The 13,523-nt window shown below is 32.5% G+C and overlaps 1 protein-coding gene across 1 annotated transcript in view; it reads left to right on the top strand.

Moving 5' to 3' along the window:
- The window catches only part of LOC127705968 (mannosyl-oligosaccharide glucosidase-like), a 64,058-nt gene that overhangs the window by 29,601 nt on the left and 20,934 nt on the right, over window positions 1–13,523 (top strand). Inside the window, exons 4-6 of the mRNA XM_052210350.1 lie at window positions 2,625–2,912; window positions 9,043–9,111; window positions 10,173–10,765. Of these exons, the coding sequence (XP_052066310.1) occupies window positions 2,625–2,912; window positions 9,043–9,111; window positions 10,173–10,765 (950 nt within the window). The remainder of the gene's footprint in view (window positions 1–2,624; window positions 2,913–9,042; window positions 9,112–10,172; window positions 10,766–13,523) is intronic.

The following is a 13,523-nucleotide window of genomic DNA, read 5'->3' as shown; positions in this document are numbered from 1 at the left end:
ATATCGTTTTTCGTTTGTTTTTCAATGCACTATTTTAACATTGTCACGGATAGCACGTGCAGTCATAGCTGTTGTATTTTATACGGTAATAAAATATGGTCTTGAAATGACTCTCGATTGTTGTCAGACAATAAAAAGTACGAATTCTAATGTAACATACATGTAATGTAATTATATATGATCAACTCTTATCATAGATGTTATATTACATCTATGCTCTTAGCAATGAGAGTATTATGAAATTATTCTATATGAATTGTGTGCTTTGTTTAGACTTTTCTTTCATATTCATCGATTCTGGGCGATCCCAAGATTTCATTCGATTTCATATATTTACATCAAGATGTCGTTAAATGAAATTGTATATCCTGCATTTATCATGCTTTTCAATAACATATGATCAAATCGCTGAAAGACCCCCTCCTATAAATTATTGAAAACTATCATTCTGCATTGACAACACTATCTTGATGTAATTTAGATACAACCATTCAGGCTAACGCCCTCAAGGTGTATCTAATACATAGATATAAGAAGATGTGGTATGAGTGCCAATGAGACAACTCTCCATCCAAGTCAAAATTTATAAAAGTAAACCATTATATATATATATCTTTTATACATGTATATAAAGGGCCTAGAAAATCAACCTAACAATGTTAGAGTAGATCTGATTCTTTACTTACTCCCCGACCGGGTCTGGAACCTGTACTTTTCACTTCTCACTTCTACGACAACACCGCCTAGCATTGGACAGACGCCTTTCCCCTCCTCTAATTATAGCTGATAAAATATCAGCTTTTATATATATATATAATTTTAACACACTTAACTTTATGAATGTACAATTTTATTTACAGAAGTAAATAAAAGTGTCATCTTTCGTTCAATCACAGACCGTGACTCCAAACAACAAAAATGAAAATCGTCAAAAACTTGACTTAATTTTGTCAATGTAACAACATATCAAAAATTTGATAAAGGATAAACAAAATCTGTTTGCTGTACATACCTATTTTAATAACTTGAACCTTCCTTTGGAAAACCGGGTTAGAATAAGTGAGTGGTTGCTGTTTGCTCAACCTCCAGTGGCAAATATTTCATGCATATTCATGACCTGAGAAAAATAACAATTAATACAAAGGGTAGGCCCTGTAATAGGCGGTCGACCGAGATGAAGGGCGAGCATTTTGAATGCCACTGGAAATAAGGATATATTGAATAGAACAGAAATTTGGCCTTGTGACAAGACACCTCAAAAGGTCTTGTAAGGATTCGTAACGTGCAGAGAGTGACGCATTTTCTCTACACGAAACATCGGATTAAACGCCCTCAGTATGACCGGGCGTGACTGCAAGGTCATGCGTCCCGCACATCAAAAATAATTTGATTTGACAAGCGTTTTACTGCCAATTGGAAGAATACCAAGGGATGACCATATTTCTATACAACAGTCAAACATAAAAAAAAAAGAGACGCATCTTTTTTTTTTAAGAGACAGACTTAAAACAAGAGCTTCTCAATTTTAAATAAAAAATGAAAATAACTGGGATTTATCTTAACTTTACTTCTAATTTGCGACATAGATGAAACAATCAGCGTTCGTCGACTTAGGTTATTTAAATATATATGAATGAACCTAAAATAACGATACCACAGGTACAGTTTAGTCTGCATTACATTCTGAAATTGAAAACGAGGGTTGGCAGACATCTAAAACTTTACGAAAAAGCGATGATTTCAATTTTCTCAGTGTGAACCTTCCATTTCTGTGAAGCGACATTTCAGCTGCGTCTTCACATTAAAGATATATATATATATACGATACGATACGATATTATAGGGCTTCCTATCCAATTGTCTTGATAGAGGGTTGCTGCTTGCAAGGACACTGCTTTACCAAGGGTTTCAAATGGTAAAATTGAATGCATCCCGTTGAAAGTTTATCGGACCCTGTGCCTTGTTTTATTGGGTTTGTGTTCTTAACAAACTTTATAACATAGCTGTCAGTAGTATATTAAAGTGAGATCTTTGTTAGCTTTTCGTAAGGAAACATGATAGATTAATGTAGGATTTTTGAATTTTGAATTTTGAATTTTGAAATATGAATGATCCGTCTCGGCTTTCGTACAATCCTGCGTTTGTACGAGGCACGTTTAACAAAAAGCAATTATATTAATTGTATGCGACTTGGAAGGAAACAGCAACTCACTCAAACAGAAAACCAAACATCTTTTCATTTGGGTTATTGTTTTGTTTGCGTGTTGTCTAAGGGAGCTACCATTTGATTTTTATGGGGGGCTAGGATGAAATTTGAAAAAAATAGGCAGGACAGGAGTTTTGAGTAAAAAAAAAAGCAGGATGAGCAACTCTACAAAAACAAAAGGCAGAATGGAAATTTATGTAAAAAAAAGTCAGGATAAACTAATAAAAAAAAGGCAGGACCGAATAAAGTGAAAAATAAAAAGACAGGACAGAGATTACAACTAAAAAAAAAGGCAGGACAACATTTTTCATCCTATATATTCCTTTATTATATCTTCTGGTGTTATCATTCAATAAGATAGATTGAATGTTATAGAACAATGTTCATGACGTGTTAAGATGAATTATGTTTTTTTCAGGAACAAGTTCAGCAGAATTAAGAATACCTGGTTTAGAAAATTCATACGAGAAAGCCGAACTGATTTATGAAAGAAAGGATGATATTAACACAGACAAAATATCTATCAAAAGGGCAACAGATGGAAGTTTGTTACTATTTTTGGCAATAAAAAACAGCTTATTTCAAAGTGACAAATCGATGGAAACTGAATTGAAAAGTTTTATTGACCAACTGTTTAACATTGCGGATTTGAGATGCACTTTATATAGCCAGTGCAATGTAGCTCTAGACATGGAGAACGAAAATGGTAAGTTCCGGCATATTTACTACCGTTTATAACATATCAAAATATTTCAAAATCAGTTATTTTCAATATCACATTTTAGAATGGGAAATTCAACAAGGTATATGAGAAAATATAATAAGGGTAGTACATTTGCTTAATTATCCAGATTTACCTTCATCACAGTGTTTATGTTCACAATTTGTGTATATTCAATAGTATTCAACAAAATACGACAAGGGTTGAACATTAAGAGAAAACAAATCAAAATTACCGTGGCCATTTTATTTTGGAATGGTTTAAGTAACAACTATACACAATTTAATATAATGCATTAACTAGTATTATGTATGTCATTACTCAGTCATCAGCCTCTTTAAAGGTGTAGACAGTTCTGAATAAACTCATCATATATACCAGGATTGAAATTTTGTACGCCAGACGCGCAATTCGTCTACAAAAGACTCATCAGTGACGCTCGAATCAAAAAGTTAAAAAGGACAAATAAAATACGAGTTGAAGAGCATTAATGTTCAATCTGTTATCAAAATAAGATGAAGATAAAATTGTCAATATATTAATTATTTTGACACAATGTCGTAACTTAAGCACTAAAAAAAGTTTGGTTATTCTTAGACGGTGATTGTATGGAGCCATTGGAAGGGCATAATGACCTTGTAATACAGCTTGAAATAAATAATAGTGCCTTTGAAACTGATGAATCCATTTCACAGACATTTGATAATTTCATTTCAAATGTTGTGCAAAATATGAATAGGCAGTCTCTAACACGTAAACCAGAAGTTACAGCTTTACTAGAGTTGAAGAGAAATGGTATTAAAATTTAAAATAACCATTTTTTATTGATTTTAGTTCTGACAGTATTAATTTCTTCTCAAAGGACAAGTATTATTTTTCTAAAGTTAAAATTATTAACTGTATTGCATCTTATGTTTAATGCATATATTACTTTTTTCGCTTCTGAAGTAATGACGTATATCATGAACACAATGCAGAATGTTGTTCTGCGAGAGAATGTTCTGTGCTGGTGATTTCGTCCTGGTCGGTGCTGATGAATCCTGATTTTGTGCTGGTTGGTTTGTTAACATGATATCATAACGGCAATTAAAAATCATTCTGTTGATAACTTATTCATTAATTTGTTTTACGTACCTCTGGAGTTATATTACAGAATTTTTTTTATTTCAAAAGTCTTGCAAATTCGCTGCACATAATTGTCTTAATAATGATGAGAAAAATGTTCTGGTTCTGTGCAACAATATTTTGATAATGTTCTTATCATAATTGAGTATAACGTGGCATACATATAGATTCTACCACTGCATCGAGTGAGATACGATATTTATCCACTCGAGACAGTTAAGTTTTCAAATTTAAAACGCGAGGCTCGCCGAGCATTTTAAATATTTAAAATTTAACTGTCGAGATTTGGTGGTGGAATCTGTTTCTCTAATGATTTTCAAACAATACGCAGGCAAATTTATTCCTTCTTTTCGAATGATCTGCAAAAAGATGTGTTCTTTCTATGTGACGTCATCAGGCATGGTCGCCTTTTTTCATGTCGTCACAATAGGAAATTCAGAGGAAAGCAAGAAAACTCAAATACAATGGGTGCAGAAAGGGATAAATTGACGAAGAATTAGAGAAATGTATATATAAGATCATTGATGCAAAATAATGTAAAGACATTTAGCATACATATGCAGGCTGGAAAACATGCATATAATTGACAGGTGCATGCATGATCACATAAGAACCTGCAAAATACCCTATTCTTAAAATTTTGTGTCAAGTGCTCGTAAAATAAAAATGTATCCAGCTAATACGAACACAATTTGATATTTAAAATCAGTTTGTCTTAAAACAAAAAAGATGATATAACATGTGGCTCTAAGATCAAAATGTGGAATGTTATTTATCTATGTAAATGGTGCGCTTGAAAAGATATGTAATGATCCTATATTGGAACGTTGTGTCCTCGTTTTAGGGAAGGTTATCCAGTTGGATTTACAAAAAGTCTGACCCTTTACAAAATGTAAGGCAATAAGTTAGATGCAGCGTAATTATCCTTGATCTCATTTCTGGCAAAGTGTTAATTTCGTAGAATACTCCAGATCTTTTTCTTTGTATTTAACCAAATGAATTTCGTCGTCTTTATTCCGATATATGTCTTATTAAGCTTAAATAGGATTTCTTTGTAACGACGCATTGAAGCCTACCAAAAGATTAGTCGTGGGAAATTTGAGATGTTGAAAACATATTGAAATACATTCATACAGCATTTATCTTCTGCTGCAGTGGATATCAAAACACATTGTTTAAAGCTCATCTGGACCAAAAGGTCATTTTGGCAATTGTTATCACTTGTCGACCGTTTTCGTCTTTCCTTGTCATGACCTTTTTTTTAAAAGTCTTTCTTCTGAAACTACTGGGCCAAAATTGACTAATAAACAATCAATGCTCATTTGACATTTTATTTGGAAAAAAATTCCAGGGATGTGGATTTGACAAATCATCGAACTTTGCCGCTATTGGTTAAAATAGAACAGATTGAAAAACTGCAGCTTTTGGCTTATAGCTCAGCTCAATTTAGATAGCTCTTTTTTAATTTATCCCCCTGAAATATCCATTATTAGCAAATTTCGCAGCTTTTGGGGATGATCTTAATGACGTTTTTTAGATAAAGAGAAACTTTTAACAGTAAAAATTATCAGCAAATTTAAATCTGCAAATAAGTCAGTACTATGGAATCGTCAGTTGACAACTTTAAAAGTAATGCTCCTTGAATGACAGTTTTTACCCATTTGTATTCTTTGTCTGCCGAAATTATCATTGAAAGGGAAAACAGTAAAAATGAAAAAAATATAAGCAGCAAAATAAGATCTCCAAATAATTCACATGGCCGAAAAGATAATAGGCATATAATTTGGTATTTTTTAAAAAAGCACCGAAAAGGCAACGTTAGCGTGACGTCGTGACTTCATTGTGCATCGGCCCTTAGTTTTCGATGTTTTAACATATACACCTGAATGATTTATACAGGAAAAAACGATTGCGATGACCCAATGAATTTGTATCAATAAAACTAATTGTTTTGTAGAAATATTATTCTTAAAGTGGCATTAGCTACGAGATATAAAAACAAATAAAATATGATTTTTTTTTGTTCAATCATTAATGAAAGTGAAATAGTGAAATAATAATTCGCTTTTAACAGCCAGTTTGGTTCAGTTTTGTCAAATTAAGCAAAGAAACATCGATAATGAATTATTCACTTGCAAGTGAATAGTTCGACCTCATTCAATCCGTATTCATGTGAACTGTTATTGATCCCTATAGCTAGAGATGGGTTACGCATGAACTAGGCGTGTTTAGTTAATAAATGGAAAAGAATGTAAACATTGAAAGTGAAACAAGGGTAAACCATTTAGATGACTGGTTCGATCTAGAAAAACTCATAACTTATACAGATAAAAATGATTATTAACATATTTTTTTAACCTATAATATGAAATCAAACAGACCTAGAAAAATCAAATTGCGCGAGTTCACAATCTATTTATAACTATGTTTATGTTTATATCGGGTTATATGACCGTCGGCAGTCTTCGGAGGTCACATCAATGGTTAATTAGAAGATGTCTAGACTGAAATACACACGAAATGCTGATATATACTATCGAGTCTATGCATCATAAATTGTTTATTTTAGACTTTTTATAATTTGGATATGCATTTGAATATGTTATAAGTTGAATATAAGAATTTGAGTCAAATCAGTGAACATGAATTTGACAGCTAATGCTTTTTAACAAAATGCAATTCCACATGTTTAAGCTGATTGTTAATGTCCGTGAGATCGCCCATTCACGTCCCATTCACGTCCCTATTGGGGGACGACCATTTGATATTCTGGGGGGGCCAGGAGGATTTTGAAAATAAATAACTCAGCCTTGATAATCACAAAAATAAATGGTTTGTTCTGTGGTAGTTTGAAAATAAATTACCTGACTTGCAATGTATTGAAAATAAATAACTCAGCAGGTCTAATCGAAAGTATGAGATGGCACCAGATTCTTCATAAATTCATTTTTTTTCCAAAAAAAAATCAGGGAAACACTTCCCATATCTTTTAATAATAAAAGTATAAATATTATTTAAATGTACTTGAAATGTCAGAAAATTGGTTTCATTTAACTTAAGGTTAATTGTCTCAGGAACACTTACCTCACTTTTATTAAATCAGGGCCGTAACTACATTGAGACAAATGCCTCATGTAGGAAATTTCAAAACCAAACGCTTGTCTCTATATCAAATTGTGTTCACCGTGAGTGCCTTGCAAGAAGCAAGTTCTGTTCTCCCTCAGACGTAGCCCCTGATTTTTCGGGATCAATGTTTCTTATTTATTTGTCTTTTGTTCATTGATTGCCCTTCTGTATTCTGTTAGTGTTGCATTCATTTTGTAATTTAGTAATTTTATTATTAACTTGATCTTGAGTTTAAAAAAACACAGCAGCCACAGACTTAACTATGTGAATTACATTTTTGCTTTATCATGCATATTTGTCTTTTGATGTTGTTCCTAGAAACTTAAGTCTTACACTGAATCTATAACCTGATTTTGCTTTGAGACCAAAATATTGTTATAAAATTATTAAAACAGAACTTGCATTTTCAGTTTAAGAAAGGGTCTGGGGAACACCCAGAAGGCATGATTTTGCATCATTTGTTCTATAGCTTCTTTGGGCCTTCAGCGGTTCAAAAACCCTTCAAAAAAAATTTTGCCTTGCTCCGCTCGGCGAAACATGTTTGCCAATACTTTTAAAAGAGCCTTAGTTACAACCAAACTTTAATACTGTGTATGTATGCAATACATGTATATGCATTGGGGAATATAGAAGATTCATTTCTGCAGACGATAATAATTAATTCTGATTAAATGATAATGTAATGACTTGACTATACATGAATTATTTATAATAAACAAATAATTTAAAAATTGTATGCTTTCGAATATTATAAATATAGTTGTGAAAATAAATAATCAGTCCCTTGCTTTAATGAAAATGAAAAATCTTGCTTCAATAGTGCAGAAAATAGATAATCTGTCCTCTTGTTTTAAAAAAATAAATAACCGATCCAAAACGAATCCTCCTGGCCCCCCAGAATATCAAATGGTCATCCCCTTACCTTCAACTTTGATATCTTTATAAATATGACTTAAGAATCATGGTGTTGATGAAAATACCCATTTAATAGCTTTAGCAAAATTAGTCTTACTAAAAATGTTTTCATCTCATTTTCAATTAAAGATGTTTCTTTTTTCACCAATATGTAGTGATAATAATTTAAAAGATAGATGTCCAACTTTAAAATATGTGTCACAAATCCGTTTAAAGGCGTTATTTGCCTACTCCTATTGGATCCAAATAATAAATGTCTTGTAAAAAATTACCAGCATGTATCAGAATCCACCAGCATAGAATCAGAACATGCCTACTTTATAAAAATTGCACACTTATAAGAAATTGCAACAGGACTTTTTATAGGAGGATTATGTCGTGTAACTTTGTCAATAAAGCAGATTCTAGGAGCTTTTTTTAGATGTTTTAAGACGTCTTACTCATTCAGAAGCGGCCTAAAAGATCTTCTTCAGTTGCTGGTCTTTGACCCCCCCCCCCCCCCCCTTTTCCAAAGCAAAATATCTCAAATATTTTTTTGCATTTGTTATGTTAGGAAATGTCAAAAAATCATCATGTTCGTCTTTGCTTGCATGTTTTCACCGATCAGTCCAAATCACCAGCACAGAACAGAACCTTCTCTCACAAGCCAAGCTTACCCTCCGTGATAAATGTCGTTTGAGTATATATATATTTTTTTATTGCCCATATAATTAAAGTCTATGAAAGAACATTTAAATCGCTATGCAAAGAAGACATGAACTTATTTGTAACTATTCAGTTATTATTCAGATATTCTAGAAGAAAAAAACGAGGCAAGGTAAGATTTGCATGATCTGAATTCATTTTCATTAGAATATGTAAGAAGTCTTACATTGATTTTGTTAAATACTTGAGAGGACAATGTGAATCTAAATACGATATATAAATGTTTTTTTGTATTTATCTCAAGATCATTCAGAACAGAAAATGGATGGGCAAGCTCAAGTGGCAATGTCTGAAGGCAATCCAGGTAAACCAGGTATGCAAATGATATATTATATCGACAACTTCAAGTTCAAATGAGGAAAAAGTAAACAAATTTGATTCGATCAATAAACTGAGCTTTTATTTATTTATGATCAGAAAAATATCCACAGATCACGTTATGTTTTAGTAGTTAGTTCAGAATTATCTAAAGCTCTGTCACACATTCAGGATTTTTACTGCAGTTCTTGATAGGACAATTTTCGATTTAAACATGTTAAATTTATCAACATTGGGATCTGGATCCAGTGATTCGTGGCTGGTAATTGACCAAAACATTTATTAAATAACGACAACAATCAGATATTGTTCAGGAAGCGTCCCGATTATCCTATTCCAAATTCGATTCTGATCCGATTTTATCTTTCGCATGCTAAAAATAATTGACCGAGTATGTCCGTCAGCTCAGATATTCTCCCGAATGCTATCCGACAGTGATCAGATAGTGATCAGACAGCAAACGGATGCAGGACAAAATTACGATTTTGATCCGATACAGCAGAATCTGTCACCATAGTGACCATTATAATCCGACTAGACAAAATCGGTCGAGCTTTCCGAATGTTTACTGGACGCACCGTTCTGTTGGGAGTGATTTGTCAATCTGTCCAGAACATTCCCGATCCATAAAACCTTGTTACGAACGTATATGACTGCGTTTAGACGATATATGACATTCCAGATCATTGGGATAGTAATCCGACTTTTTCACTTTTGCTGCCGTGCACCTGTTTGCTCCCAAACGGGACCATAGTCAGCTATTTGTACCATGTACAGGTTTAATAAAACAAAACCACAGGAAATTGATTGTTGAGCTTTTATTTTATGAACAATAGATTGAAAATGAGATGGCTTACAAAGGCTTTGCCTGTTGCCTATTGCCCAATCCACTTCAATTTATTTGAATAAAATATTGTTTAAACTAGAAAATACCAAGAGATCAATCAAAATAAGAACAAAAAACTCAAATCTGTTCGTAAATATTTACATACAGTTTTTGGCTCAATACAAAACAAATATGAATGTGATTATATTACAGCGTCTATTTCATTATAGAATACCAATACAAAGCAACTCCTTCGATGGACATCATGACAGAACGTAGTGCACGATCCAGATTTGACATAGGAGGACATCCCAAAATGACGGGCACGAGTAAAACAAGTCATTTCAGTAATAGTTGTCTTGCGTTTGTTGCAGTCATATGCGTGATTGCAGCTGTTTGTACTAAATATGCGTTTGACAGAGCCTCCAACGATCCGGACAAAATAGTTGTGACCCCTTTGAATATTCCAAAAATTAATTTAGAAAATTCATCGAATGTAAATTTGGATTCCGATTTGTTCTGGGGAACATATCGCTCAAATTTATATTTCGGAATGAAAACGAGATCACCAAAATCTCCTGTGGTTGGACTGATGTGGTTTGAACAATACATAGATAAATGGAAAAATCCTGTTATTAAGATTAGACACTGGTGTGACCAAGGAGACTACCTTAAGAAATATGGATGGTTGAAACATGATGGAAAAAACTTCGGTGTACAAGAAATTGTTGAGAACAATTTCAAGTTCAACACCTCTTTTGTGAAGCGACCAGGAGGAATCAATGGTGGAGATTGGTCATCGAGAATAACAGCAATACCAATTGTAAGTATTTCATGAAGTATTTTTAATGTAAAATAAGCAGATTGCCTTAATAATAAATGAAATTAGACACATTCGTGGTGCAATTTAACGAATATATGAAATAAGGGTCAGGAATTACTTTTGCAGCTAAAAACAGACTTTGATAGTTGTTCCTTGACACCACTTGTCTACATAAATCCTAAAATGAAATGCTGATTAAGACATTCCTATCAGAATTTGTGTTTTCAGGTCTGTCAAGTTTGGACAATGAAGTGGGTTTTGATTTGATGATAAAAAAAATTATTCTTCTGAGTCGATTAAATCTATGAATGGTTAAATGATTCTACTATGGCTTTATTTTAATATGATTTCAGTCGGTTGATTTAATGAGTTAGAATTAAATAATTTTCTTCTAAATTGTCTGTCCATAGATGTCTTTTTACATGTATGTGTGTTGTGCTTTTATGCACCTTGGTTGTTAATTCATTTGGCACGAATAAGGGACATAAATTCCTCATCTTATTCTTATCTTTTATACTTTTTGAAAACACTGGGTCGATGACAGACATTTCGTTCCCGATTATATCACAAGCCTAGTACTCAGCACTGTTGAAACAAAATATCATTTTTTTTACTGTTTATAAAATGTTGAAATGTGCAAGACACTACGGTTTCCAACTGCTATGCATATAAAGTCAAAACCGTATTTTGCACAATTTTTCAGAAATTTTGGTTTCCAGTGCTCTTCGTTTAAAATTCGGCATCTTTTTTTTTTATAGATCAACAACTCTGATGAGTTTTAGGAAGGCATAACTCGAATTTTATGTACCAAAATATAAGCTGGTATCTTTGGTACATTTTATTTATATGCATGACTTGACGTTTTATAGCTTAGAATCTTTTTTTTATGTAGATCTCAATTCCAACTGACGCCGTTATGCAACAGTACAAATGAAAAATACAAATAAACCGGTTCTCACTTACTGAGTTCTCACATACCCAGTTCTTACATACTGTTTCGTGAATCATTTCTATTTTTAACCGATTAAAATAATATGGTTTACCCTACTAAATCTACAAGTCGATAAACCATAGCATATGAAATACATCTTTGCATGGAGTTGGTGAGCGATACAACCTCCTTGGAGAGTGTAGTATCCTCTATGCATTGGTGTGGTTCACAGTTTCCATTGATTTTGCAAATAAAGAGAATTTAACAAGGGGACAATCAAATCCCATAAGTGGTAGAAACATAGACACCAACATGGCCGCAGTTGACAATGTTTATAAAAAAGAGTCATTATAAACCTGTAAATTTAAATACTGCAATGTCAATAGCCGTCCGTCCGTTTGTCTGTCTGAATTTTTCTTCACGTTTTACTCAAAATCTAAACTGAAGAACAATCAGATAACTTTATCTACATTTTATAATGTTCGTATTTGATAATATTACCTATTGACCATGGTATTTTCCATTAATGTCTTATAACGAGCTCGGGATAGACTTTAATGAATTATCCAGTTTGAATTACACTTATAAAAAGCGTAATCCTGAAAAATTCTTCACAAATTAGATTCGATCATACATGAAGGATGGCATGATGACAATCAGTCAGTTACACAATAATTCAGTTATTGCAATACATTGCACACTGAATATATGTTTAATATGCTTTTAGTTTTACCAAAACACAGAATGGTAACCATTGTAACAGTCTATGAAATTAGAGGAACTGAAGTGTGTCCTTGTTTTTCTATAATTTTATAGGATATAACTTTAGTTTTCGTCATACTGGCAAATGCAGTTAAAATGATATCCAGATAATTCAAGCTCTTAAGTTTAATACTAAAAGCAAGCACGAACAGGACATATTATTATGAAAGACAAAAACTTTCTGATCGAAATCACAGATAGCAGTGAAAACTGATCTTTCGTTCCATATTGCATTTTGGTGTAAGTACGACTGGAATTAATTGATTACCAAGTATTCAATTACTTTATTTAAATACCAGAACCAGATAAATTAAAAGCTCAACCAATCCAAAAATTTCCAACAACGGTCAAAATTCGTAATTTTGTTTTGTCGAAATCTGAATAAAGTATTGAATGTTTAACAGTATCCAATATTTAATTTTACAATATAATTATAAAAAGGGTAATGATCTCTACATTATATTGCCCCTTTGGTATCTTTCCTCCATTTTGAATCTACCAAAATTCATAAATAGCTCTAAGATTTCAATCTTAATGGGAATTATGTTGCTACTTAAGTTTTTATTGCAGGTGGACAACGTTTAGATAGAGAAAAACAATTTTGCAGATAAGAGAAAAAATGGGGTTTTTTCATTAAAAATAACACAAAATATGTTTTATAGAAATAAGGATGCATTTTAATAGAAAACAATACAAGCACGTTGGTAATGCATGGATGCGTTCAATATTTTTATTTAATATTAAATGAGAATTGTCAATTTATTGTGTAGGTTCTTAGTCTAAAAACATCGTTGAGTTTGGTTTTGATCGAAGCGTTCCGGAGACTCCATATGAGAGTTATTTCCCCTTATGCATTTGATTTAAGTGATATGCATTTGCAACTAGTAAACCATAAGTGATAGAGACCTAGGGTCTTTGGATTTGAGGTCCTTGGTTCAAAAAAAGAAAATAAGGTCAAGGTCAAAGGTCAAGGTCATATTCTAAATTTTGATTTTGGCTTATTTTCACTTCTATTCAAAAACCGTATAAGATATTGACAACATTTTTTTTATTAAATTGTTAGTT

The sequence above is a fragment of the Mytilus californianus genome, unplaced genomic scaffold, assembly GCF_021869535.1.
Source record: "Mytilus californianus isolate M0D057914Y unplaced genomic scaffold, xbMytCali1.0.p SCAF_6, whole genome shotgun sequence".
Classification (NCBI taxonomy): Eukaryota; Metazoa; Mollusca; class Bivalvia; order Mytilida; family Mytilidae; genus Mytilus; species Mytilus californianus.
The sequence above is the reverse complement of the archived record's forward strand: the minus strand, read 5'-3'. Positions and strand labels throughout refer to the sequence as shown.